Genomic DNA, 25,857 nt, shown 5'->3' with positions numbered 1-25,857 from the left:
AATGACTACATCCACATGAGGTAACCAATGTTAAAACACAATTGGCATGTCAAAAAGTGAAGCTTTCTCTGCAGTAAAGGGTAGAATTTGAATCAAGTTTTGAACAGGAAAAATATTAGAGTTTAAAAATTCATCTTCTTGAATCTTTAAGTCATACAGACATTCCCAATACAAAACATTACAGTATCAGAACATAAAAATAGAAACACCTGAAATTAAAGCTAATTTTTTAAAAAACTAATTAAAATGCATGTTCTTGTAAATAATCAGTTTTTCAAACGTGGATACCACTATGGACATTATTAACTCAAATATTTCCATAATATTTGAAAAATAAACATTGGGGAGATGAGACTATTAATATGTCAACTATTGAAATATTCCTTTTAATATAGTTGAACTGTAAAATTACCTGCTCTCAATGTTTGTTTATTCCTCCATTCTAAAGCTTTATTTGGAACAGAGTTTTGCATTTCAACAGCAGGCTAAATGGGTTTAGAAGAAAAATGATTAATAACGAATGTATACTTCACAAAATATATAGTTAATAAATAATTCAAGATAAAATTATAAAACTCAATACCTCAAAGTCAGAAGGCTTTTCAGTAGACTCTAAAGCAAAAGAGATTTGTTATCAGTCATAGGTAAATATAACAAAACCAACCACAAATGAACCCAGTGATAGTATCTAACTGAGTCCTCTTGCTCAGCTTTGAGAATGATTCCTTTAGGTTTAGGAGATTTTCTTTTGTTTGTTTCTTTAGGACACTCACATGACAGAAATACACTGAAGAAACTAGGAATCTACGGTTCATCAAACATGCACTGAAGATTTCAAAAGTGAGAATGTGTTTTGCATGCAAAATGTGTTGATATTAATATGTACATGCTGAGTGATGAAAGCATAAATGATCTTTGATCAGAGGAGCAAATCATGACCCTGAAAAAATAAATGTCAAAGCTGAACATAGAATCCTACACCATATGTTTAATGAAATACATTAGAATAATTCATATCATTACATTCATCATGTTCTTTAATTTGTCCTACAGTTGAGACGGTACACCGTTATGATGAGAGTTCAGCTAAATGCAGAACTGACATCTCATCACTGAACGTGTTACAGATTGATCAGCTTGGATATTTACTTAGGGGATAATACTGAATAAAATATTCATTGTTTTCCATATCCATGTGGTGTAATCATATGCCTACATTTCTGTATCCTCTAGTTTATCCTCAGAAATTTTCTTGATTCACTCATGTAAAAAATATATACAAAATTCATTTAAAAGTTTCTGTAATGAGCTTTCAATATTGGCACGTTTATTTGAAAATTTATGGCAACATACTTATTACATACAGAAAATATTTTATATTTTTAAATCAGGAAATCACTTATTTAAAAAAAAATTTAGAATTCAGGTAGTAAATTCAGTATTTTTTTGTTTCTAAAAATTAGTCTGCTTTATTAAGTGTCTAATGGATTTCTATAGAACAATTTTACCAAAACAATTTGCTTCATTAAAAATAAAGCCAATGCTCTTAGATTCAAATATTTCTCATTTGAATAGCTAATATCAACAAAATATATACCTTTTATGCTGATAGTAATAGAGAAAACTAAAAAGTCACCATAGTTTACTCCAATTCTAGTAATCCTCTGCTTCCGGTAGTCTCTGGAGTACCCAAAATCTAATCTTCTGGAGTGCAAATACTGTAAATGCATCTGAAGTGAATTCACTCAAATTTCCTATTGAGAAACTCCAAAGTTGCCTGGTTATCTTCTTTCTTGCCCCATTTCCTGCCTCACAATCCCTCTTCCTTAGCCAAAATAATGTCCACATCTGTGGTCTTCATTTTTCCCATTCAACATCTTTTAAAATCAATTTTCCCAACACTTTCTTTCTCTTTGATTAGGAATAATATCTGACACCTGTAATTATTATTTCTTTACCTCTTTTTCCCCTCTGACCAGAAACAGATGCAGAAATAAAAGCAATATAAAGCTTTCCCTTGACCCTGTTATGTCTTGATCTTCTATCCAATTGCCCTTCTTCCAGATTTTTCCAAAGGAAAGGCTATTCTCTTGCTACTTAAGAGTGAGGTCCAAGGACCACCAGCAACGGCATCACCTGAGAACTTATTTAAAATGCCAGAATCCCAAGTCTGCTGAATTACAATGTGCACTGTTAAAAAGGTATTCAGCTGATTTTATAAAGTGTGAAAACTTCTGGTCTATACTGAGTGTATATGACAAATTATATACACGCATGGCTGTGCCAATATGCTTATATTCACCTATTGCAGATAAAACACAACTCTCTATGGTCAGTTGCTTCCATCCCTAATGCCTTCCCACCAGTGAGAAAGACAGGAGTGACAACATGTTTGCTGTAATTCCCTGGCAACTTTTGGTAATGGAAGGTCACTTTTTATTCTTCCCAGCTTTCTAATCATGCTCTATCTTTCTGTAAAGAATTATTTTATTTTACCATTCTCCATTATATAAACCTGCTTCTTGTTCCCTCATGTACTCCCTGTTTTCCTTGGTCTTCATTCCCTCTTTTACTCCTTTCTTCAGGTATATTGAATTTAAACTAATAATTCAGCTCTTTTTTTGGCACTCTCAATATAATCTGTTGCCAACACCTGAGAAGACATGTAACTTTCACTCCTTTTGTCCTTCCATGCTATGCATTTAAAAAATAATTTTCTTTGGCTGTCAGAGTATATCAGTCCTCACGCTTTTAGACAAATAATTGGTCAAATGATGTTTTAAATAAAAAATGGTTCTTACCTTCTATTTTGCCATTTATTATCTTTATTTCTTTTTGATATGTAGCCTCAGTTAAACACACATAATTCTGTGTATCACTCACAGAGATAATCTGTTAAAGATAATATTAATAAATAATTTCTTTTTTTTACTATTTTTTTGTTTTGTTTTTTTCTGAGACAAAGCCTCACAGGGTTGCCCAGTGGTATGATCTAGGCTCACTGCAACTTCCGGCTCCCAAGACCAAGTGATTCTTCTGCCTCACCGTCACGAATAGCTGGGATGACAGGCATTAGCCACCACACCTGGCTAAATTTTTGTATTTTTAATAGAGACAGGATTTCACCATGTTGGCTAGGCTGGTCTCAAACACCTGACTTTAAGTGATCCACCCACCTTGCCCTACCAAAATACTGGGATTACAGGTGTGAGACACCATAGCCTGCCTCAATAAATAATTTCAATTTAAAAATAATAATAAGCATCATATTTTTCATTTAAAATCTTTTTTAAAACAAAATTTTTTACTCTAAAGGTAATTAGATTTAAGGCTGTTCACATATTGAAAACCAAAACATTCAAGAGAAAACCTCAAATACGCTCTGTAAATCATGCTTATCTTTTATCTTCATGTGACTACTGACTGGGTTACTGAGCAAAGAAAATAAATCATATTCCCCAAAAAATTCAATCGTGTGCATATTTCAAAAGGAATTAAATTCAAAGTATCTGCTTTACACTGTAGTCCTTGCAAAAAATAACAGGGCATTTCAAACAAAATACAACACAATTAAACATTTGACATATGCATAATTACAGATTTTTTGTTAAAAATTATGCACGGCATGAAGAGAATTTTCAGAGTATGTCATGCAGAGTAGGAATAGAATTCTGTAAAAGCTGTTTCACTTAGGAAAACAAAGACTTAAGATAATACGAATAAATTTTACAAGTTTTTTGCTGATAAAGAACTGTGTGAATAAAAGATTCATAAGGAAAACATATTTTTGTTATTTTTAAATGAAAGCAAACAATCATTAGATAAAGTGTGCAATTCATTCTTAAGACATAACTTCAAAAAAGTAGAGCAAGCCTTCATAAAAAGAGAAAAATAAAAGCATGTATTCATGAAACATCTAACATGTGCCAGACACGTATTTGCAGATTTTTCTTCACCTTAGAATAATGAGGATGATGATGATGGTGGTTACCCCACTTTCTACTTCCTAGTCGTTCTAGGTTGTTAAGAACAAAATGATGAACAAATATGTTCCACTGTTCTCTCTGTTCGGAATGGTTTGCTCCTAAACTTTCATATGGCATACTCTTCATCTTTGAGATGGAGATTAAATGGCAGTCTCAGACAGATCTACTCTGACCATAGAATTCCACTGCCACTCCCATACCCGTGCTAATTATAAAGTTCTTCAATTTTCTCTAACCAAACATTCTCTGTTTTGTTTTTAAGAAAAATTTATAATGACTTATAAGTGTTTTTTTGTTGTTGTTTTTGTTTTTTTTTTTGTTTTGTTTTGTTTTGTTTTTGAGATGGAGTCTTTCAAGTCCCAGGCATTATCGTTTTAAGTTCCAAGTTGAGCAAGACTAAGACTACACTTTAAACTCTTTCTCTCTGAATCCAATTAGAGCCTTTGTACATCTAGATATACACAGAATTATGTATTTGCCCATAAATGAACAGAGAAATTATTTAGTTTTTAGACAAACTCAACTTCAGAACTCAAATAGATTCCTAGTGCCTTCTAAGTCTTATTTTCTTTTGCACTATTCTACATTGGCTTCAAAATTAATCCTGCAAATTAGCAGAATTGCACTATGCAGCTATTATCTACTTGGCACATGATTATAAAGTATATTCTGATAAATGTCAGAAAATAAATGCTTTTTCTCTTTTTTTTTTTTTTTTTTTTGCTTTTCTTTGAGATGGATTCTCACTCTGTCACCCTGGCTGGAGTGCAGTGGCGCGATCTTGGCTCACTTCAAGCTCCACCTCCTGAGTTCACACCATTCTCCTGCCTCAGCCTCCCGAGTAGCCGAGACTACAGGCACGCACCACCAAACCCGGCTAATTTTTTTATGTTTTTAGTAGAGACAGTTTCACCATGTTAGCCAGGATGGTCTCAATCTCCTGACCTCATGATCACCCACCTTACGGACACATGCAGAGGTGAGAGTATAAAGTCAAATCATCTTTTTATGTTTTCTTTTTTGTTTTTGTTTTTTATTATTATACTTTGAGTTCTAGGGTACATGTGCATAACGTGCAGGTTTGTTACATATGTATACTTGTGCCATGTTGGTGTGCTGCACCCATCAACTCGTCAACACCCACCAACTCGTCATTTACATCAGGTATAACTCCCAGTGCAATCCCTCTCCCCTTCCCCCTCCCCATGATAGGCCCTGGTGTGTGATGTTCTTTTTATGTTTTAAGATTACTCATTACTTAAGTTTTAAAATTGCGACAACAACAACAATACATATACCTCAGAATCTGAAGATTCTGTATCTTCTTTTTGTCTTGATTCTGATGTGGGTATCTTATCTAGAAAATGTTATTCACAGACACATATATGAGAACATTTATTACTGTAAATTGTAATATCATATACAAATCTATTGCCATTTATGAGTATTTCAAAAACAAAACTAACAGCAAAAATAGAATTTCAGAATTGAAGCAGGTTCAATAAAAAGAATTGACAGCATGAAGAAAGATATCAGAAAATATTTTTTTAAATAGCCATTGTATTTCGGTCTATAAAATTGTTTTGTAAATAATAGCACTTAAGCATAGAAAGATTTTCAGAGATATTCACTAATGTACCACTTCTATTATTTTGGTATAAAAATAAAATTGTCATTACTTGTTTGATCTTGTGGAGCTTGTTCAATAATGCCAATATCATTTTCGTGTTGTCCAGTTACTGTCTTTGTTGCTTCCTCCTATTACAAACAATAAACAAAAGCAACAACAACAACAAAAAACTTCAGGAAAAAAATGTGTTTATTCACTCACACAATTTATCAGTAAGACAAAAGAGAACAACAAGAAAAAACATACACTGTATCTATCAAATCATAGGCACTATCCTGGGAGAAGCAGAAAATATACATGGAAGACAGGTTCTGGCCTATATTCAAGAAATGGTAGAGATATGTGAAAACAAAAAAAGAACAGAAAAGTATAATTCACCAGTTCTACAATGTAAGTCAATAAAATGCATAAGAGTACAAAGGAGAGAACAATGAGTTTTACCTGAAAAGCAGAGAAAATGCCGCCATAATAGGGCCGTATTTGGAAGGACAGGCAAAGTGCAGAGTCAGGATACAAAGACTCTAGGTACAACAGCATGTGCAAAATAATAAGGCATGAAACAACGTGGCAACTGAGGGATGCCAAAGTGATGTGGTAAAACTGGAACACAGTCAGAGCAAATGAGTTGAAGAGACAAAAAATGGGACCAAACCATGTAAGATATGTGTCACGCTAGAATGTGAACTTAACCCTTCAGGTAATGGGTATCTGCTCAATATGCAGATGAGTTACATCATTACAAATATATTTTAGAAAGGTGACCCTTCCAGTGATGTAAAGATAGATGAACATGGGGAGATGGGGCAAAACTAGAAAGGAGTACTTCAAAATTATAGGTAGATGGTTAATTATGGTAATAAGATATGGAAAATTATAAGAAGGTAGATAATACAAATTTTGGTGTGTGACTGGATTGGTGACCTGGAGGAGGCTTGAAGTGCAGGATGTGGGGGACAGTTGAAATGCAGGTTGAAGTGTTTGAGCAGTTCATGGCTACTTCCTAGATGTTATTTACTAGGATGGGGAAACCAGATGACTGAGTAGATTACAAAGAGTCAGAAAAGAGGCAGGAAAAGAATTAAAAAAAAAAGATGCTTTCAGTTTGAGACCTCTAAGATTTGAGGCATCTAAGGGGCTTGGAAGAAAGATCTGGATAAATACATTTGGAGTTTGAGTAGATGACCTACATGAGGAAAATTACATAGTGATAAGAAAATAAATATTTATAAGATAGACTAAATGGGTAGAATTAAGCAACACAAATCTATGCAGACTGTTGAAATTTTGAAAATGAAATTAAAGGAGAGAGAAAAACGTGGGATTAAGTTTCTAAGTTATATATTTCCAAATTTGTTCCAAGAATATAATTTTATTGATATAGGTAAATATTTCTGAAATATTATTGCAATAGGCATCTTTGAATTGAATGAAAACATTTAAATCTACAACAACAAGATTCTGTGAAACCACTTTTATAAAAACCTTGAAATTTTTAATTGTGCAAGAGAAATGCTTACCTATAGAATTATGAGGCATTTTTAAGTACTACTATAAAGTGAGATAGAAATGTGAAACCCCACTTTAAAATTCACATGCTTTTCTTATGTTCCTGTAAACAATATAATACTAACTCGAATTGCCTATTTACACCATATAGGATGACAGTTTAAAATTGGAGAAAAGATCTCACATAAAGAAAATTAAGCAATAATTATTCGAGTTGAAGATTTAATAGTTTTTATATATATCTATGATTGTCAAGCAGGATTCAGTATTCACAGGTGAAGAAAGAAACTAAAAACTTCAAGTCAACAGGATTCCTGAGTTTTAGAAACAAACAAATATATGTGCAAGGTTTAATAATTATGAAGACTAAAGTTAATAAGGCTTCCTGGAAATAATATAAAATATCTCCACTGTAAGAGATATATTTAAAAGTAAAAAGTGGGGGGGCAGAGCAAGATGGCTGAATTGGAAGAGCTCCAGTCTCTAGCTCCCAGTGCCAGCGACACAGAAGACAGGCGATTTCTGCATTTTCAACTGAGGTACTGGGTTCATCTTACTAGGGACTGCCAGACAATCAGTGCTGGTCAGCTGCTGCAGCCCGACCAGCAAGAGCTGAAGCAGGGCAAGGCATCGCTTCACTTGGGAAGCGCAAGGGGGAAGGGAATCCATTTTCCTAGCCAGGGGAATTGAGACACACAACACCTGGAAAATTGGGTAACTCCCACCCCAATACTGCGCTTTACCAAGGGTCTTAGAAAACGAGCACACCAGGAGACTATATCCCACTCCTGGTCGAGAGGTCCCACGCCCACGGAGCCTCCCTCATTGCTAGCACAGCAGTCTGCAATCTAACTGCAAGGCAGCAGTCAGGCTGGGGGAGGGGCGTCCGCCATTGCTGAGGCTTAAGTAGGTAAACAAAGCCGCTGTGAAGCTCGAACTGGGTGGAGCTCACAGCAGCTCAAAGAAGCCTGCCTGTCTCTGTAGACTCCACCTCTGGGGACAGGACACAGCTAAACAACAACAACAACAACAAAAGCAGTAGAAACCTCTGCAGACGCAAACGACTCTGTCTGACAGCTTTAAAGAGAGCAGTGGATCTCCCAACGTGGAGGCTGAGATCTGAGAATGGACAGACTGCCTGCTCAAGTGGGTCCCTGACCCCTGAGTAGTCTAACTGGGAGACATGCGCACTAGGGGCAGACCAACACCCCACACCTCACAGGGTGGAGTACACCCCTGAGAGGAAGCTTCCAAAGCAAGAATCAGACAGGTACACTCGCTGTTCAGCAATATTCTATCTTCTGCAGCCTCTGCTGCTGATACCCAGGCAAACCGGGTGTGCAGTGGACCTCAAGCAATCTCCAACAGACCTACACCTGAGAGTCCTGATTGTTAGAAGAAAAACTAAGAAACAGGAAGGACACCCACACCAAAACCCCATCAGTACGTCACCATCATCAAAGACCAGAGGCAGATGAAACCACAAAGATGGGGAAAAAGCAGGGCAGAAAAGCTGGAAATTCAAAAAATAAGAGCACATCTCCCCCTGCAAAGGAACGCAGCTCATCACCAGCAATGGATCAAAGCTGGATGGAGAATGACTTTGATGAGATGAGAGAAGAAGTCTCCAGTCCATCAAACTTCTCAGAGCTAAAGGAGGAATTACGTACCCAGTGCAAAGAAACTAAAAATCTTGAAAAAGGAGTGGAAGAATTGATAACTAGAATAATTAATGCAGAGAAGGCCATAAACGAACTGACAGAGATGAAAACCATGACACGAGAAATATGTGACAAATGCACAAGCTTCAGTAACCAACTCGATCAACTGGAAGAAAGAGTATCAGCAATGGAGGATCAAATGAATGAAATGAAGCGAGAAGAGAAATCTAAAGAAAAAAGAAGAAAAAGAAATGAACAAAGCCTGCAAGAAGTATGGGATTATGTAAAAAGACCAAATCTACGTCTGATTGGGGTTCCTGAAAGTGAGGGGGAAAATGGAACCAAGTTGGAAAACACTCTTCAGAATATCATCCCAGAGAACTTCCCCAACCTAGTAGGGCAGGCGAACATTCAAATTCAGGAAATACAGAGAACGCCACAAAGATACTCCTCGAGAAGAGCAACTCCAAGACACATAATTGCCAGATTCACCAAAGTTGAAATGAAGGAAAAAATCTTAAGGGCAGCCAGAGAGAAAGGTCGGGTTACCCACAAAGGGAAGCTCATAAGACTTACAGCAGATCTCTCGGCAGAAACTCTACAAGCCAGAAGAGAGTGGGGGCCAATATTCAACATTCTTAAGAAAAGAATTTTAAACCCACATTGCATATCCAGCCAAACTAAGTTTCATAAGTGAAGGAGAAATAAAATCCTTTACAGATAAGCAAATGCTTAGAGATTTTGTCACCACCAGGCCTGCCTTACAAGAGACCCTGAAGGAAGCACTAAACATGGAAAGGAACAACCGGTACCAGCCATTGCAAAAACATGCCAAAATGTAAAGACCATCGAGGCTAGGAAGAAACTGCATCAACTAACGAGCAAAATAACCAGTTAATATCATAATGGCAGGATCAAGTTCACACATAACAAAATTAAACTTAAACGTAAATGGACTAAATACTCCAATTAAAAGACGCAGACTGGCAAACTGGATAAAGAGGCAAGACCCATCAGTTTGCTGTATTCAGGAGACCCATCTCACATGCAGAGACATACATAGGCTCAAAATAAAGGGATGGAGGAAGATCTACCAAGCAAATGGAGAACAAAAAAAAAGCAGGGGTTGCAATACTAGTCTCTGATAAAACAGACTTTAAACCATCAAAGATCAAAAGAGACAAAGAAGGCCATTACATAATGGTAAAGGGATCAATTCAACAGGAAGAGCTAACTCTCCTAAATATATATGCACCCAATACAGGAGAACCCAGATTCATAAAGCAAGTCCTTAGAGACTTACCAAGAGACTTAGACTCCCATACAATAATAATGGGAGACTTCAACACCCCACTCTCAACATTAGACAGATCAATGACACAGAAAGTTAACAAGGATATCCAGGAATTGAACTCATCTCTGCAGCAAGCAGACCTAATACACATCTACAGAACTCTCCACCCCAAATCAACAGAATATATATTCTTCTCAGCACCACATCACATTTATTCCAAAATAGACCACATAATTGGAAGTAAAGCACTCCTCAGTAAATGTACAAGAATAGAAATTATAACAAACTGTCTCTCAGACCACAGTGCAATCAAACCACAACTCAGGACTAAGAAACTCAATCAAAACCACTCAACTACATGGAAACTGAATAACCTGCTCCTGAAGACTACTGGGTACATAACGAAATGAAGGCAGAAATAAAGATGTTCTTTGAAACCAATGAGAACAAAGATACAACATACCAGAATCTCTGGGACACATTTAAAGCAGTGTGTAGAGGGAAATTTATAGCACTAAATGCCCACAAGAGAAAGCTGGAAAGATCTAAAATTGACACTCTAACATCACAATTAAAAGAACTAGAGAGGCAAGAGCAAACACATTCAAAAGCTAGCAGGAGGCAAGAAATAACAAAGATTAGAGTAGAACTGAAGGAGATAGAGACACAAAAAACCCTCCAAAAAACAATGAATCCAGGAGTTGGTTTTTTGAAAAGATCAACAAAATTGATAGACCACTAGCAAGACTAATAAAGAAGAAAAGAGAGCAGAATCAAATAGATGCAGCAAAATATGATAAAGGGGATATCACCACTGACCCCACAGAAATACAAACTACCATCAGAGAATACTATAAACACCTCTATGCAAATAAACTGGAAAATCTAGAAGAAATGGATAATTTCCTGGACACTTACACTCTCCCAAGACTAAATCAGGAAGAAGCTGAATCCCTGAATAGACCAATATCAGGCTCTAAAATTGAGTCAATAATTAAGTCTACCAACCAAAAAAAGTCCAGGACCAGATGGATTCACAGCTGAATTCTATCAGAGGTACAAGGAGGAGCTGGTATCATTCCTTCTGAAACTATTCCAATCAATAGAAAAAGAGGGAATCCACCCTAACTCATTTTATGAGGCCAACATCATCCTGATTCCAAAGCCTGGCAGAGAGACAACAAAAAAAAGAGAATTTTAGACCAATATCCCTGATGAACATCAATGTAAAAATCCTCAATAAAATACTGGCAAACCAGATGCAGCTGTACATCAAAAAGCTTATCCACCATGATCAAGTGGGCTTCATCCCTGCGATGCAAGGCTGTTTCAACATACGCAAATCAATAAACGTAATCCAGCATGTAAACAGAACCAAAGACAAAAACCACATGATTGTCTCAATAGATGCAGAAAAGGCCTTTGACAAAATTCAACAGCCCTTCATGCTAAAAACGCTCAATAAGTTTGAAATTGATGGAACGTATGTCAAAATAATAAGAGCTATTTATGACAAACCCACAGCCAATATCATACTAAATGGGCAAAAACTGGAAAAATTCCCTTTGAAAACTGGCACAAGACAGGGATACCTTCTCTCACCACTCCTATTCAACATAGTGTTGGAAGTTCTGGCTAGGGCAATCAGGCAAGAGAAAGAAATCAAGGGTATTCAGTTAGGAAAAGAAGAAGTCAAATTGTCCCTGTTTGCAGATGACATGATTGTATATTTAGAAAACCCCATTGTCTCAGCCCAAAATCTCCTTAAACTGATAAGCAACTTCAGCAAAGTCTCAGGATACAAAATTAATGTGCAAAAATCACAAGCATTCTTATATACCAGTAACAGACAGCCAAATCATGAATGAGCTTCCATTCACAATTGCTTCAAAGAGAATAAAATACCTAGGAATCCCACTTACAAGGGATGTAAAGGACCTCTTCAAGGAGAACTACAAACCACTGCTCAGTGAAATCAAAGAGGACACAAACAAATGGAAGAACATACCATGCTCATGGATAGGAAGAATCAATATCGTGAAAATGGCCATACTGCCCAAGGTAATTTATAGATTCAATGCCATCCCCATCAAGTTACCAATGAGTTTCTTCACAGAATTGGAAAAAACCACTTTAAACTTCATATGGAACCAAAAAAGAGCCCTTATTGCCAAGACAATCCGAAGTCAAAAGAACAAAGCTGGAGGTATCACGCTACCTGACTTCAAACTATACTACAAGGCTACAGTAACCAAAACAGCATGGTACTGGTACCAAAACAGAGATATAGACCAATGGAACAGAACAGAGTCCTCAGAAATAATACCACACATCTACAGCCATCTGATCTTTGATAAACCTGGGAAAAACAAGAAATGGGGAAAGGATTCCCTACTTAATAAATGGTGCTGGGAAAATTGGCTAGCCATAAGTAGAAAGCTGAAACTGGATCCTTTCCTTACTCCTTATACGAAAATTAATTCAAGATGGATTAGAGACTTAAATGTTAGACCTAATACCATAAAAACCGGAGAAGAAAACCTAGGTAATACCTTCAGGACATAGGCATGGGCAAGGACTTCATGTCTAAAACACCAAAAGCAATGGCAACAAAAGCCAAAATTGACAAATAGGATCTCATTAAACTAAAGAGCTTCTGCACAGCAAAAGAAACTACCATCAGAGTGAACAGGCATCCTACAGAATGGGAGAAAATTTTTGCAATCTACTCACCTGACAAAGGGCTAATATCCAGAACCTACAAAGAACTCAAACAAATTTACAAGAAAAAAATAAACAACCCCATCAAAAAGTGGGCAGAGGATATGAACAGACATTTCTCAAAAGAAGACATTCATACAGCCAACAGACACATGAAAAAATGCTCATCATCACTGGCCATCAGAGAAATGCAAATCAAAACCACAGTGAGATACCATCTTACACCAGTTAGAATGGCAATCATTAAAAAGTCAGGAAACAGCAGGTGCTGGAGAGGATGTGGAGAAATAGGAACACTTTTACACTATTGGTGGGATTGTAAACTAGTTCAACCATTATGGAAAACAGTATGGCGATTCCTCAATGATCTAGAACTAGAAGTACCATATGACCCAGCCATCCCATTACTGGGTATATACCCAAAGGATTATAAATCATGCTGCTATAAAGACACATGCACACGTAAGTTTATTGCGGCACTATTCACAACAGCAAAGACTTGGAATCAACCCAAATGTCCATCAGTGACAGACTGGATTAAGAAAATGTGGCACATACACACCATGGAATACTATGCAGCCATAAAACAGGATGAGTTTGTGTCCTTTGTAGGGACATGGGTGCAGCTGGAAACCATCATTCTCAGCAAACTATCACAAGAACAGAAAACCAAACACCGTATGTTCTCACTCATAGGTGGGAACTGAACAACGAGATAACTTGGACTCAGGAAAGGGAACATCACACACTGGGGCCTATCACGGGGAGGGGGCAGGGGAGGGATTGCATTGGGAGTTATACCTGATATAAATGACGAGTTGATGGGTGCTGACAAGTTGATGGGTGCAGCACACCAACATGGCACAAGTATACATATGTAACAAACCTGCACGTTATGCACATGTACCCTAGAACTTGAAGTATAATAATAATAAAAAATAAAAAAAAGAATAAATTAAAATAAAAGTAAAAAGTATTCTTCCAATGATAAGTTTGTTTACTCTGTTATCAATCTTCCCTTGCATATTCTATAATAATAGGTACTTTAAAAAATTCACCAATGTTGATTACATTCATTTGATGTGTGTATATAGTACCATCACATACAGATATTATGAGCAAAAATCTCAGAATATTTCTAGAGATTACTAATTTCTCCATTTATTTATTTCAGAGTACTGAAGCTTAAAAGAGATTTTTCTCTTTTAAGAGACACAGAAGAAAAATCTTGTTCATATGATCAGAAAATTTAATTTTAATAACAAGTTTAAATAAAATACTTATTTATTTATACTCTATTATGAAAAATATTCTAAACAGCTGCCAAGGTTATATCAAAGAGTGAGATAAATTAGTTAAATAACTTAAGGATATGTCAAATATTAAGTTAGAAATCTGAAATCAGAAACCAAAGAATCAAAATTAGTAATTCACAATAAAGCTGACAAGGCCTAAAACAGATTTTACTTTGTATTCTATATTAATATAAGTATGACTACATTAAATATAAAACATAAAGTTACTAAATGATGTGAGAATTAAATTTTCATTCCTTCTTTATAAATTTTTTGTTGACACACTATAAATGTACACGTTTTAGGGGTACATATTATCACTTAATACATTCACATAATCAAATCAGAATAATTGAGATATTAATCACCTTAAGTATGTATCTTTCCTTTATGTTAGAATCATTCAAATTATTCTCTACTAGGTATTTTAAAGAGTACAACAAATTGCTCTTACCTATATTTGTCCTTATGTTTTCTTCCAGTTTTTTATTAAAATCAGCTATAAGTCACTCAAAAACACCTGAGTTATAATTTATTAGCTGGCTATGTTTTCTTAATTTTTATTTTAAATAATTTATATCATATCTTTTATTATAGAGAGTTCCTGCTCTCATTGAAACCAATATTTTTGCTGTGTATTTATAAAAATCTGTCTCATCTTGACTCTCTCATGTAGTCTCTATGTTTATCTTACCCTTCTTCAATGACTTATTTCCTATCATCCCCTTCATCTAATTTATTATTATATAATTATGGTGATATCCATTAGATAATTGTTTTAACCAAAATAACCTAGGACAAAAATTTACCCTTACATAGTTTATAGTATTACAGAAATAATTAAAATTTAAAAATTACATGTTATATTTTGAAATATCTCTTCACAATTTACAGTTGTATTAGTTACCTCTTGTGTGGAAAAATGTGAGACTTTAGTTTTTAATAGTACCTTGTTTAACTGGGTTTGCCTTAAAATGGTATAGGTTGTTTCTATTCTGTGTGGCAAAAAGCTAAGTATAAATAACTGTATAAATTCTGCTTCTTCCAAGAAACAGAGAAAAACAGAATAAGTCATGGGGGGGCAATGATTGATTAATGAAAATCATATGTAGCAACTAAATAGAAACTTGTAAATAAATAACAATTGAGACAGAGATGCCCTCAAAAGCAGATACTGAAAAAACGTGTTCTGTGAGAAAAAAGTCTGGGGTAAATCATTTTTAAAAAGGTGACGGAGGAGGGAGAAACAAACAAGAGACATGATCAGTCAATCAAGTATGAGCTTCAGTCGTGAAAGAAAAGGAGAAACAACTACCCTAAGACATGTGACAAAATACATAAAATAGAGACTTGTTAATAATATATTTCCATAATGCTGATCAGTATTTACACTATAATTAGTTATTTTGTTAATATCTGGGTAATCAAGATTTTAATTTTATTATTATATAATAAGACACTCAATTAGTTAAACATGGTCTTCAATCAATACCTAAAAGCGAGAACAGTCTTACTACAGAGAGAGAAAAAATTTAAAAAGGAATGTTTCATAAACTTTTCACCTGAAGAAATTATTGGTAATAAGAATTTCAGAGTAATGTATTCCTTGAAAATATATGTTTAATAGAACATGAGTTTTGGCTGGGCTTTGTGGCTCATGCCTGTAATCCCAGCACTTTAGGGGGCCGAGGAGGGCAGATCATGAGGTCAAGGGATCGAGACCATCCTGGCCAACATGGTGAAACCCTGCCTCTACTAAAAATACAAAATTAGCTGGGCATGGTGGCACACACCTGTAGTCCCAGCTTATGTAGGAGGTTGAGGCAGGAGAATTGGTTGAACCAAGAAGGCAGAGGCTACAGTCAACCAAGATCATGCCACTGCACTCCAGCCTGGGTGACAGAGTGAGACTCCGTCTCAAAAACAAAAAAACAACATGAGTTGAGACTAAAATATATTACAATATTTTTAATCTAAATTCTACATGGAGGATACTAGAAAATATCGTGTAACCTTCTTTCCTAGTTACTACATATCTCTGATTTACTGTCTTCTTATTTAAGACATATTTCCTTAAGATAATGCATGTGAATTTATGCATTCTAAATATTAAAAGAAAATATAAATTTAAGCCACATTTAGAAATTCATTAGATTTAATTATAAGATACATTATGCATATTATCTCACTCGTAACATTCTATTACATAAAATAATCAATTGTCTGCTTATTATTCACATTGCAAACCTCTGAAAATGCTTTTTATAGGCAAGACTGTATTCTGGGTACACAAGGATGCACGCAAGTATGTTTTCTAACTTGCGGTATCTCATAGTGATGGAAGAGCTTCAAAAAGATTATTTAAATAACTAAAGAACTTCAAAAAGATTATTTGAATAACTAAATATAAAATCTTCTGAAATTTAAAATTTTCAAATGTGATCAAAGATCTTTGAACAATATGTTTAAAAACTGCAATTTAAAAATTCTGAAATTAAAATCTTACCATATGCTTATTAAGAGTCTCTGCTTCCAGAACTGGTTGTTTACTTAGGGTAAAACCTGTGTTCTTCATTTAGATGAAGAGTTTAAAGTATACTTTTAATTAAATAACTTAGAAAACACACTGGCATCCCTAGTAATACAGATTCTGAGAAAGAGAATTTACATTTCTAAATTTCTACTAATATTTATTTATTTATTTATTTATTTATTTATTTATTGAGATGGAGTCTCACTCTGTCGCCCAGGCTGGAGTGCAGTGGTGCAATCTTGGCTCACTGCAAGCTCCACCTCCCAGGTTCATGGCATTCTCCTGCCTCAGCCTCCTGAGTAGCTGGGACTACAGGCGGCCGCCACCATGCCCAGCTAATTTTGTTTTGTATTTTTTAGTAGAGACGGGGTTTCACAGTGTTAGCCAGGATGGCCTCGATCTCCTGACCTCGTGATCCACCCGCCTTGGCCTCCCTAAGTGCTGGGATTACAGGCATAAGCTACCGCGCCCGGCCTCTACTATTATTTTTTAAATTAGAGTTAAGGTCTCGCTATGTTGCCCACACGGGTTTCAAACTCTTGGGCTCAAGAAATCCTCCTGCAGCAGCCTCCTTGGTAGCTGGAACTACAGGCATGCACCACCATGCCCAAATAAATTTTCACAACTTCTAATATTATTTTGGTGTATTTAAAGAACCAAGAAGAGAAACTGAGACAAAGCTCTCTCCTAAAAACTACGTGATATCAAAATAGTAAGTGCAAAAATCCTATATGTTATGTGGCACAGTTTTGGAACTGAACAGTATCAGAGAAATTCCTTGATTACTATAATAAGTAACTTGATCCATTAAAGATAAATTTAAGCATGAGTTTTTTTTAAGTTACAATAGGACAATTTTAAAACTCACAGTAAGTACACTTATCCAAATAAAAATTTACCAGATTTTATATATTCTCTACTGTGGAAAAGTTTTTTCTAATATATATAGTGCTCCTGTCACTATATATTCTCCAGCCCTTTCTTTTTATGGCCCTCACACCCTCAAAGTATTTACCAAACATTTGTTATTTACTAACGTAAAAAAAGAAAAAAAAAACTGTTTAAATCAACTACTCATATTTCTATAAAATATTTTTATCTGACCAACTTTATATTGCCAACATGAAATAATGATACTTACAGCACTGCAAAACATGAAAAGTAAATACTATACAGAACTAGATTCCAACTGAGAAAATCAACTTCACAAAAGACCATTTTACCTTAGTAGCAAGACTAAAGTCTTCCTCAAGTTTTGTAGGCTGTGAATTTTCAGTAGTCGGTTTGCCAAAAGGACTTTAGAGAAAAAAGATACAACATAAAGGAGCAAATTCATATATTTAAAAAGGAAATCTGCTAGTTCATATCTTGGTGCTCACTCCAAAAAAATGAGAAGAAAAAAACAAAATCTGGGGAAAGATCAGTCCTCAGTATATTAAATCATGTTTCTTGGTATAATTAAAATATGCCCTCTGTTTTTAAAAAATATTTTAGTTCACTATTTTTGACTCTACTTCCCGAACCTATAACATCCAAAGAACACTCACTCTTAGTTCCATAAAAAATAGTGACAGCCAATATAATTGGCATACCCTGAGAATAACTCATCCTCACAAACTGTCCTCAGTGATGAACTGAAAATGTATTTAATGGTTGACATAACTTTTGATATCTAAATTGGAACAACCTTGATAACCTAAAATGAGGAAGAAAGATACAGTTACCTTGTCCTTTATCCACTCTCTACCTCTGATTTAAAGACTAATCTGTGTCACAGGAAAATGACATTGTTTCTCAGCATAAAAACCACTTAAGAAGACCCTGTTGCTTCCCTTCACCCTAAAACACTACAGAGGGTGCCCTGAAATATTTGAAATGTTGAAAAGCTGAACCTACAAATGTCAAATCACAAATGTATATTTCTTATTGGGAATATTTTTCTCAACAAAAATTGAAACTTTAAAAATAATAAAATCTAACTACTTATTTTATACTTGTCCTTCCCTGTTCAGGGCTACATCAACTAGCAAAACCTTAAAAATCTTTGTACTTATTCCCAAGGAGAGAGACTGCTAGAAAAACTGAGTCCTGATAATTGGATTTCTCTAAGTACCATATATACACAGAGAGAAAGATCTGGAAGTGGGAGCCACTATATATAGTGAAAGCATCTCACTTCCACATCTTTCTTCTGCAGGGCTTCATGGCAGTCTCCAACCTTTAAATATTCTATTTAAAGATTACTATCTGTGCTTTGATTAGCTGAATATTTAAAGGTTGGAGACTGCCATGAAGCCCTGCAGAAGATGTGGAAGTGAAACACACTTTCACTATATATAGTGGCACCCACTTCCAGATCTTTCTTTCTGTGTATACATGAAAAGATAAATTCAATAACCAGCCAAGAAGTTCTGTATTTACCTATTCCTGGAAAACAACTAAATGGAGTCTCAGTCAGCCATTCACCTCCACCATAAGCATGTTACCAGAAACCCAACTGAAGCTCCATGACTTATTTGATAGCCAATCTTACCCCTGCTTTACATGTACATGGTTACAACATCAGAGGCTTGGAAAAAGAGGCAAAGGGAAGGGGACACCTGCCTTGGGCCACAGATCTATGTAATTCAGCAACCTTCAATCTCCTAGCACTCAAGGGGCTCTAAGCCTCTCCCGTGAGATTTGGGGTGAAAGAACAGAATAGCACATTTCTATCTGATTTTACAGACTTTTCCCAGTGGCTCACTTTTTTTTTTAAATCTTTCCATAGAAACCTTGAAGCTTGTCCATTCTTCCAATTAAACAAACAAAAAAGCAGTGACCTATTCAGGACTTCTTTTGCACCATATTTAATATGCCTTTCTAGATAACTCCCAATGTCTACTGTGTTTGTTCTAATTTATCTTCATCAAACTTGTCATAAGATCCAACATTCTGATCTCTTTGGTAAAACCCTTACTCCTACCAATCCTGGGATTATTTCTCTTCAGACTTGGCCTTTCCCTGCTAATTCCCTTGTTACCTACTTCCACTGGGTTCTCCAGCTAATTCCATTCTTATCCTTTTCAATTTGTTTAATTAGACCCATTTCCTCTTCCTTTCTATTATTCAAACACTCACTTACATGGTGATATAAAAACAAGAGTAATGGGCTTTGAAATGAGTTTAAATATTACTTGTTACCTCCTATATTTAAATAGGTCACTTTGAGTTTCAGACTCTCCATCTGAACAACCATTTTTCCAGGATATTAAATACAAGTTTAAATATAAAAGTATTTTGATTAGTCTCCAAGAGTCCTTAAAATCCTAAAATTCCATGTACTTTTAATTTTACCTATAGAAAAATGGGGCTGGTAGAAAGCAATAAAGTAACAGAAGAAAAGAACACCAAGGAAAGCAGAGAAGAAAGTAATCAGGAAAAGATCATAGAAAAGTCATGGAAGAAGAAAAAAAGACTCTAGCAAAAAAAAAGAACAGTGCATGCAACTAGGCAGGGTACTGCTTTGAAGAAAAGCTAAGCTGGGAAGTCAGTAAACTGAGAAATCTATAAGAAATAGCCTCTAAATATGATTAACATATCTCTATGTAGATATTCTCCAATAAGAGTAAAATAATTCATCTATAGGATTTACCTGGTCTTGCTTATGAAACAAAAACCTATGTCTTGTCACCACAGCTAAGTCAGATCTGCTCTAAAAACTTTGATGATAAATCAAGGTACTGGTTACCACTCTAACTGTTAAACATGTTAGAACAAAGTCTTGGATTAACCAGTGTTCTAAGGGAAATCTCTAAAATGAGTTAACGTATAACAAAATGTGACTTTGTGAATTGATCCCATCTGGACCTATTCCTTGATCCTAGTGATACATAGGTCTCCATCAATCTATGCCGAGAGGGAAGAGAAGGGATTTGGGAGCAAGGTAGGCTGACGGCAAACTTAAAGGTCAGCTACTTTTTAGCTATGAAATCATAGGCTAATTAATCAACCTCTCTGAACCACATTTGCCTCATTAATACAAAGTAGGTGACAGTAGCACAGATGTTTTCCAAAGCTGTGTGATGACTATGTGAGATGATAAATATTAAGCACATAATACGTTGTCTAGCCCAGAGTAGAATACTCGACAGATAGTGGTCTCTTTTCTCTGTATTTTCTGACTTAACATATATATTTTAAAAAACAGCAAAGTCTTACCTGAATATAGACTCTACAGAACTCACATCCACTATTAAAGAAAAAAGTAAATACATTAAATCAACAAATATAAATAAAAGATACAGAATATTAAAAACATAAGAGGGCATCATGGCACATGCCTATAATCCCAGCTACTTTGAAGGTGAGGCAGGAGGATCATCTGAGGAGCTCAGGAGTCTGAAAGCAGCCTGGGAGACATAGCGAGACTTCAACTTAGTTTAAAAGAATCATGCACACTTTCATGCATAATTCAGGTCTTGGTTTAAAAAGCATAATACTCCAATGCTTTGTTACAAAGACTCAGATGATTTGTTATAAAGCATTTATTTGGGACCATACATCGAGACTATAGTGAAATTATTATTAAGTATACTATTATGAAATTAATGCATTAAGAATGTTTATTTCCCCTCTTTTATAGATCTCAAATGCAAGGAAAAACAGAATTTATCACAATTTGATATCTGCAAGTGAACTACAGTGTACAAAGAGTCATAATCCAAACAGAACCCTTTAAGACTGACAGAAAACTGTATTATTAGCAGAATTAGTATAAGAAGACAGTATCAACCTTAGAAAGTATAATTTTTTGATAAATGAACTTGGAGCAGTTAGAACAGAGTACACAGTAGTCTCTCTTTATCTGCTCTGTGTGTAGAAAGACACACAACGTGATTTCCCTCTGTTCTCACACCACCATCATTAAAACAGAAGACATCTGTGACCAAATGTTGGAGGATTTTCTCCACCAATAAATAAGCAACCAATTCTGTAGCAGAAACCAGCTGGTTGCCTCCTATTTAATTCCAACACTGTCTATCTAGAAATAGTCTCAGATCCCATAGTCTGAGGGCTCAGTCTCACAAGACTGCCCTCCCACACCGGTTGCAAATCTGGATCTCTGAAACATCTAACCATCTGGTTTCATGTTGGGGTCCTCACAACTTCGTCTTTGGGTTGGAATAACATGCTAGAGTGCCCCAAATCCTAAAGGAAACATACTTACCAGTTTATTATAAAGGGTATTATAAAGGAGACACATGAAGAGATGCATAGGGCAAGTTATAGGGGAAGGAACATGGAGCTTCCATGCCCTCCCAGGGCACATCTGCCTCCAAACACTTCCATACATTCAGCTTTCTGGCAGGTCTCTGATCCCAGTCCTTCTGGGTTCTTAAACAGCTTTACTACATAGGCATGAATGAAAAAATCTGTGGCCACTGGTAATCAATATAACCTTCAACTCGTCTCACCTCTAGGAGGTTGAGGGGTGGAGCTGAAAGTCCCAACACTCTAATCATGCCTTGTTCTTTTTTGTGACCAGCTCCTATCCTGAAGCTACCCAGGGATTGCCAGTCATCACTCAATTATTAGCATACAAAGACATCACTTAGGAGATTCTAAACATTTTATGAGTTGTATGCCACAAAACAGTGTTGAAGACCAAACATATATTTCAAAATATAATATCCATGGTTTTGATTTCTGTAATTTCAGTTACTCATGGTCAACCATAGTCCAAAAATATTAAATGGGGAATTCCAGAAATATATAAATCATAAGTTCTAAATAAGGTGTCATTCTAAGGAGTATGATGAAATATTAAGACATGCTGTTCCATCTCACCCAGGTCATGAATCATCCCTTTGTATAAGCTAACTGCCCATTAGTCATCAAAATCCCAACCATCAACATTATCATCGCTCAATGATCCAGGGTCACGTGAAGCAGATGATCCTCCTTCTGATGTGTAGTCAGATAGCCAGAAATAATTAGTAGCCTAACACCACATGACAGCCCCTACCTCATTCACCTGACTTCATCTCATCACACAGGCATTATATCATCTCACAATCATCACACGAACAAGAAGGGTGAGTACAATACAAGACACTTTGAGAGACCACATTCACCTAACTTTGAATACAATATGTTGTTATTGTTTTATTATGACTTATTGTTAACTCTCACTGTGCCTAATTTATGAATTAAACTTTATCATAAATATGCACATATTTAAAAAAACATGGATGTATAGGGTTCCATACTATCCACAGTTTCAGACATCCAGTGGGTGTCTTAGAAAATACTCCCCATGGATAAGGGTGAATTACTGTACGTGTGTATGTCTGTGTGTGTGTGTGTGTTGTGTGTGTGAGAGAGAGAGGGAGAGAGAGAGAGAATACAGATCTCCACTCTCCACAAGAAGCACATAAAAAAGACAGCACTTTTCCTTATACAAGACCCTTAGGTTTTGACAATTCTGGAAAAATACTGGCATGCATACTCCCCAGTCTAGACAATTTTCCAGACCCTGGGTATGTTGACTGCTTCAGTTGCAAAGCGTTAGGTAGGATCTTGGGAGATTTCTTCTTGGACACCAGAAATATTAACCACATCAACAGTGTACCTAACAACTCTAAAATAATTCTTTTGAACAGATTATCACTGCAGAACTTGTAAGTTAACTCCAATTGACTTTTCAGTAATCGCACTGCTTGAAATTCTCACATTTAAAAGAAATTTGCAACATCATTTTCTCTCACTCCTCTCCTACTTTTCATTAGCCACTGTTCAGTCTCCTTTACGAAGTCCTTTGACTCTGTGAAATGTTGATATTTCCAGGGTTTTGTCAATGGCTTTCCTCTTATTCTACATCTTCTGCATCATGGATATACTCATTGAGATCTATGGCTTTGTCTAAAAATTATAATAAAATTATTCTAAGCCTGCATCTCCAACCAGAGTTCTATCTCCAGCTAGAAATACCTATAATAATCCAATTACCTACTGAAAATATCCCACATAAATGTTTCATTGAACTCAATATGTGAAGAAAATTGGCCGGGCGCGGTGGCTCAAGCCTGTAATCCCAGCACTTTGGGAGGCCGAGACGGGCGGATCACGAGGTCAGGAGATCGAGACCATCCTGGCTAACACGGTGAAACCCTGTCTCTACTAAAAACACAAAAAACTAGCCGGGCGAGGTGGCGGGCGCCTGTAGTCCTCGCTACTCGGGAGGCTGAGGCAGGAGAATGGCGTAAACCCGGGAGGCGGAGCTTGCAGTGAGCTGAGATCCGGCCACTGCACTCCAGCCCGGGCGACAGAGCAAGACTCCGTCTCAAAAAAAAAAAAAAAAAAAAAAAAAAAAAGAAAATTGTTGGTCTGCCCCATGATTGTTTGCACTTTTCTGTTGACCTGACAATTTCTGACTCCTTCCCCATGAGCATTCCCCATGTGGAAACTTATGAATGACCTGAGATTTTTTCTCTCCCCTAGCTTTTTAAACTCAATAATCAGTAAATCATATTAACTGTACCTCTTTTCTGCATTTGCTTTATTTTTCCATTCCCACTGGAAATACAAACTTATTTATTTTATATTTATATTTCCTAGTTAGACATGGCCCCTTAACTGATGGCTTTCACAGGGAAAAAGAAACCCTACCTGTAGGGGATCGGATAAAGTGGTTAGAAAAATTATAAAGATAGTTATAGGAAATAGATACGAACCTTCTTGGAAGGCCGGTGGGGTTGCATAGCTTCAGTAAATGATTTGGCTGAAAGTCGCCTAATCCTCTTTACTTTGAGTTGATAGCAATATAGCAAACATCTAGGGAATGTGGCGGAGTTTATCCAAATAACTTGTTTACTCACGTGGTCCTAAGACCAAACTTTGATCATCCGAGGGTGCATGATTGCTCTGTACTGGGGGTCAGCAATGTAAATTACACTCTAGTGGTGTTTACTCGAGATCTTTGTCATTTACTCTGTACTAAATAATGCGAACTCTGCCACCTCATCGAGCCAACAATGCAGACTCAGGCAGCAGAGCCCCTGAGCCGCACTGACAGGCAAAATATCTATTTCAGTGTAGGTCTCTCATCCCTTGCTAGGTCAGGTTCCACAGGATGGAACCCGCAGGTGGTGCCCCGCAAGATGAATGCTGCAAAAGGATCACGACGGACCACTCAAAAATGAAGGTGAAAAGGACTGCGCAGTAAGTGAGTCAGTAAGTCATTGGTGCCCACTCGGGATTTTCAAGTTCCGGGAGAATTGTTCAGGCTAGGGTTTCATCATGGGACAACAATTATCAGCAGAAACAGTATATAAAAGTATTGAAAAAGCTGCTTAAAGTTAGTGGAGCCTCGGTACCGCAGGCTCAATTAAGGGACCTAATGCAAACTGTTGTATTCCATAACCCATGGTTATGGGATTCCAAATTCAGCTCACCAAATGGTTTTTAGACAAAGTTTTATTGGAGTACAATCATGCCTATTTCCTCACACACTATCTATGACTGCTTTCCTGCTACAATGGCAGAGTTGGAAAGCTGTGATAGAGACCACATCACCTAACATATTTCCTGTTTGGCCCTTTACAGGACAAGTTTGCAAATCTCTGGTTTGTACCATGACCAGTATGCCCTAATACTTTAATCTAATCTTGGGACGCCGCTGCTCAAACAATTCCAATGAATCCCTGCAGAAAACATTGCTGGCTTCCTACACATAACCATTATTTATTCTTTCTTGCTACAGAAACACAAGTTAATTTATATATTTATTATCCCATTACTCCCATCTCATCTACAAAACAAGAAATGATTCTAAGCTAATCACACTAATCACATTTGCTTTTCTAGTGACTGGTACAAATGAGTATTTGTACTTGGGATGTTGATTCAGGAGAAATACTTGAGTCTGGGAGGCAGAGGTGGTAGTGAGCTGAGATCACGCCATTGCACTCCAGCAGGAGCGAAAGAGTGAAACTCTGTCTCCAAAAAGATAAACATTTAAAATGTATTCCTGTATGTTAAATATTTTCACTTTAATTTTTAACATTAATTGAAGCAGTAAATACTCCCACTTCAATAAAAGCTCTCTGATACAAGCTGTCATTTAATGTTGACTTTAGGTGGCTATGAAAGACAGCCTAATTAAATGCTTTTAGAGTTAAAATGACAAACTATGAGGCCTTAAATCAAAGTGGAGCTAATTGTATTAAGCACAACTGAAACATATGATAA

The 25,857-nt window shown here is 36.2% G+C and overlaps 1 protein-coding gene across 1 annotated transcript in view; it reads right to left on the bottom strand.

The window, feature by feature from the left end:
• LOC119627896 (ankyrin repeat domain-containing protein 30B-like) overlaps nt 1–22,130 on the bottom strand; it is a 53,658-nt gene extending 31,528 nt beyond the window's left edge. The window contains 7 exon segments of the mRNA XM_073019521.1: nt 413–485; nt 584–612; nt 2,802–2,892; nt 5,285–5,343; nt 5,666–5,744; nt 20,827–20,857; nt 22,018–22,130. Coding sequence (XP_072875622.1) covers nt 413–485; nt 584–612; nt 2,802–2,892; nt 5,285–5,343; nt 5,666–5,744; nt 20,827–20,857; nt 22,018–22,130 — 475 coding nt within the window.
• Nucleotides 22,131–25,857: the final 3,727 nt, after the last annotated feature.

Source organism: Chlorocebus sabaeus, chromosome 9 (assembly GCF_047675955.1).
Source record: "Chlorocebus sabaeus isolate Y175 chromosome 9, mChlSab1.0.hap1, whole genome shotgun sequence".
Taxonomy (NCBI): domain Eukaryota; kingdom Metazoa; phylum Chordata; class Mammalia; order Primates; family Cercopithecidae; genus Chlorocebus; species Chlorocebus sabaeus.
The sequence above is the reverse complement of the archived record's forward strand: the minus strand, read 5'-3'. Positions and strand labels throughout refer to the sequence as shown.